The 4,111-nt window shown below is 35.8% G+C and overlaps 1 protein-coding gene across 1 annotated transcript in view; it reads right to left on the bottom strand.

Annotated features, from left to right (window-relative positions):
* Window positions 1–1,323: 1,323 nt before the first annotated feature.
* LOC119419406 (interferon-induced protein 44-like) overlaps window positions 1,324–4,111 on the bottom strand; it is an 81,879-nt gene continuing 79,091 nt past the window's right edge. Inside the window, exons 4-8 of the mRNA XM_037686712.1 lie at window positions 3,892–4,093; window positions 3,589–3,735; window positions 1,876–2,044; window positions 1,602–1,702; window positions 1,324–1,506 (exon numbers count right to left, since the gene is read on the bottom strand). Coding sequence (XP_037542640.1) covers window positions 1,324–1,506; window positions 1,602–1,702; window positions 1,876–2,044; window positions 3,589–3,735; window positions 3,892–4,093 — 802 coding nt within the window. The remainder of the gene's footprint in view (window positions 1,507–1,601; window positions 1,703–1,875; window positions 2,045–3,588; window positions 3,736–3,891; window positions 4,094–4,111) is intronic.

Below are 4,111 nucleotides of genomic sequence, written 5' to 3' on the forward strand. Positions count from 1 at the left end.
GATGAAATATTTACAAATATGAAGACTTTCTCAATTAATGCCAGGCTTTAACTGATTCAGTATAAAATAGTTAATAGATTACATTATTATAAAACTAAATTAAAAATTTTTTCTAACCTTTCTTCACTTTGTAACAGATGTCAGGCAGCAGAAGGCACTCTAGCTCACCTTTGGTGGTTTCATCCAAATGTACATAAGTTTTGGTGTCATATCTTTCAATGGTTTCCATCTGTCTTTAACATCACTGTCACAGCTGATCCTGAAACTGCTCTGCTGTGATACTCCAACACCCTGAAAAACCTAGATTGTAACATGCGAATTGCTCTAACATTTTCTATGATGATTGCGAAAAGGTGTATTCTGAAACCGTGGAAGTCTGATTTAGCTCCCAAATTTGAGACCTGGCTGATTGAACTCATAAGTATTCTGCATGTGGAAAGACTGAGATATGAACTTTCTGGTAACATTCTTAAGTTTTTTAGGATATGGAATCCAGTTTTGAAGTATATAAAAGACCAATGATGCTCCTTTTATTCAACCACATTATTTATGTCTTCTTGACAAGATGGACAGTTGAGGAGGTAATACAGTTGTGAACTTTGCCCAATCTTATCATTTATTTAGTTATGTTATCTTCACTTTATATCTTATTTGCTTGTCTTTTGTCTTTTTTTGTTTGTTTTTTCTTTGTATATTTTTATATAAATTTACTTGAAAATCTTATAAATAAAGTGTTAAAAAAAAGACACACCAATGCAAACTGGGTTTCCATTCTTTATTTTCTTTCCTAGAAAGTATTTTATACTTTCCACAACACAGACATGTCTTTTGAGTGTGTTTTTTTAACAACTCATTTATCAGAACAAATGGTTTCACCTTTTCATAAGTATGTTTTACAATAAGTTTGTAGACTACTCTGAAAAGTTTTATTTGGATTTAAAGAAAACAAAGGAATGTTGAGAAAAACATTTTCCAGAATCACTCTCGTCTAAAAAAAAAACAAGACAAGATACAAATCCTATAAAATGTTACCAATGATTTTATGCCGCCATTTGGAGCACTTACATTAAAACATAGCCATTCCTAAATATTTTATGATTGAATAAATTAACATTTTATATTTAAAAAGCAAGTTGACTTTGCATGTTCATTACCAGTAACTTATCCCATTGATCACATCCCAAACCTGCTCCAGAGTGACACCAAAGGATCAGTATATGTCAGTGTGTCACTGGAATATTCAGAATATCAGTGCATTTGTAAAATATTGTTCGTGTGTTTTAAAAGTTAAACACACATGTTGCTATGATTCTCACAAATATATTAGCGGCCTGCTTTGTTGCTTTCCAGTTTGTTGGCGTAGTCTTCTCCAAAGTTAATCATCTGTCTCAGTGCACTCAGGATCAGCGTGTCAACGTCTGAATCCATTTTGATTTCATGACTGTAGTTCTTCACAGGGAAGATGCAATTCATTGGAATTCCCAGATTTGAGCTAAAGTCAGCCATCTAGAGTTCAAACAGATAATATTTCATTTTAGGTCAAATACTGACATAATCAATTTGCTATACTCATATTCTAAGGGAGTCGCTCTGAAACTTACCTTTTTCTTTACATATTTGCTCTTGTAGACATTTTTTAGATTTTTTTCAGTTTCTTCGCAGGCCTGATCAGCTTTGGTGAGAATAGCCATTTGAGGAATACCTGCACAAAAAGAATTTGTTCTGTGTACTCTTACACTAATCTTGAGGTGTAAGTACATACATGTTACAAAGTGCCAATGAGCTGTTCAAATGCAATGCTCCACAATCAAAGCTTTTTAGGTTGTAGACAGGCATTTGTCAGAATAATCCTTAGCATTTCCAATATGTTCTTACCCAGCTTGCTGGCCTCTTCTCTGATTTCTTTCATTTTCTGTAATGTGGAGGTCCTAATTTGTGCTACATTAGCAGAATAAATGCAGACCAGAACATGAACTATGTCGTCTGGAGATGGAGAAGAGACGTAGCCAGGATCATCAGTGGATAGTGGAGAGATGGGATTGAACTATCCAAAAAAGAAAGGTTTATGAGTCAGAGTTTGTGTTTAACAATATCTTGATTCTCCTGCCGGCAACGTTTAGCTGAAGGTGGGTCAGGATGCAGGATGTGGTAGTCAGGGTATGCAAATGTAGTTATTCATAGAAAAACAATAACATCTGAATAACAAAGTGATAACTTTACAATCTTGGGCCCCATCAGCACAGTCTGTCTCTCTAAAAATATCTTCATAAACATAGCATAATCTCTACAAATGTGTCTATTCACAAAGAAAAATACAAAACAACCCAAAATGCTGTAGTTACGAGTGTTGACGTCAGTTTGATAAATTGATAGAAACCTTTTTGTTCTAAGAGTATTTAGTGTAATATGAAGTAGGTTTTGCTCTTCTCTGTTCAAGGCAAAGTCATTGTTCCGTGTTGTCCGTTTAACAGAGTTAGACTGTAAATGAAAAGTACACGTTTGACTATAGTTAAGAGCTGAAACACAAGTAATCTGTCATTCTAACAAGGTTGAGTCAGGTCCTCTGGACTGATTCTTCTCAGCTGTGATTATCGTACCCACCACTGCACCCAGTATTCACTGGTTAACTGGACATCATTAACTTCACACAGACTCTCTCACTGGTACATTTTCATCTTTAAATCACTTCTTGGTCTGCTGCCTTCATACATCTCCTCCTACATGTCTCTGCGTGAGTGCAGCTACAGCGTGCGCTCTCAGGACATTATTACCTGCAGTGTTCCCTCAGTGAGGACTGAACTAGACAAAAGGACCTTTTCCTACTCCGCTCCTGTTTCCTGGAATATCTTACAAAAAGATTTGAAGCTCTCGACCTTTGACTTCTCTAAGTGTCTTTAAGAATCTGTTGGACTCCTGGCAGGGACCAATGCAGACATGTTCCTGTTTTTAGTTTTCTACATTCGCCTTAGAATCTAGCTGTTTTTGCTACTTTTTTGCCATCTTATTTGTAAAAAAAATAATAATAATCTGTATGCCTTGTTATAACTGTCTATTGTTGTCGAAGTTGTCCATGGTTGTCATAATTTTTTGTTGAAATCAGGTCTCTCTTGTAAATGAGTCCTCGAGGCTCAATGGGATTTAACCGTCTAAATAAAGTTTGAATGAATGAAAAAATCACTATGAGAAGGTGCTATTTAAAAGAGTTTATTGCAGCTCCTCAGACCGAAGAAGTCTTTGATAAAAGATGAATCTTTTCAACAAGAAGAATCCATCCAAAGGACTTGACTAAACCTGGTTAGATTATCTACCTGGATTACTGAGAAGCATCAGGACATAATCTGTCATTATTCTTGTGTTGACTGTCACACTCATAAGTTAAATCGTAACTGGGTCTATAACATTGTTGTTAAAATGTTCTGTATAGGTTGTTCACACAAAAAGTTAAATGAAGTATTTCAGACTTTTGTCACCTCCTGATTTTTAAAAGTATATACTTTGGGGGTTCCTAAAGACCTTCTCCACGAGGATGCAAGGCTAATAGTTTGTCTTTTAGAATCATTGTAATAAATGGATTTTGAAAAGTTATACTTTGTGACCCTCCTTCACGTGTCCCTTCAAGGCCAGGCTGATGTCCATCTGATGGGCTCCTCGCTCGCCTTCCTCCAGACCCATGACATCGTTGAACACAAAGGGATAATTTTTTCCAACATCTTTCTGGATTTTATGGGTTTCAAACTGAGGGAATACATTTAAAAAAATGTAAAGATAAAATATTGATGCAAACAAAACAGCAGAAAAAATTTCCCTACTGTAAACAGGAATAGAAAAACTAAGATTAGCAAAACGAAATTTTTTACAGTTCATGCATGTGCCACAAACTTGAAACGTTACCTTCAAGGTGAAACTTTGGTCAGATGTGGTTGCACTGACCAAGGCTGGGGTGGTCATTCTCCTTCGTAAGACATTACTGACGGAGTTGATGAAGCTGGACTTTCCAGAACCAACTGGTCCATGGAGCAAAATTCTGATGTGTCTGACTTCCTTCCTTTGAGGTCGAAAGTTTTCTATATACTCCAAATCCTCCTTATTGTCTCTGTTGAAATATAATATA

This window comes from Nematolebias whitei, chromosome 13 (assembly GCF_014905685.2).
Source record: "Nematolebias whitei isolate Nwh7 chromosome 13, NemWhi1, whole genome shotgun sequence".
Classification (NCBI taxonomy): domain Eukaryota; kingdom Metazoa; phylum Chordata; class Actinopteri; order Cyprinodontiformes; family Rivulidae; genus Nematolebias; species Nematolebias whitei.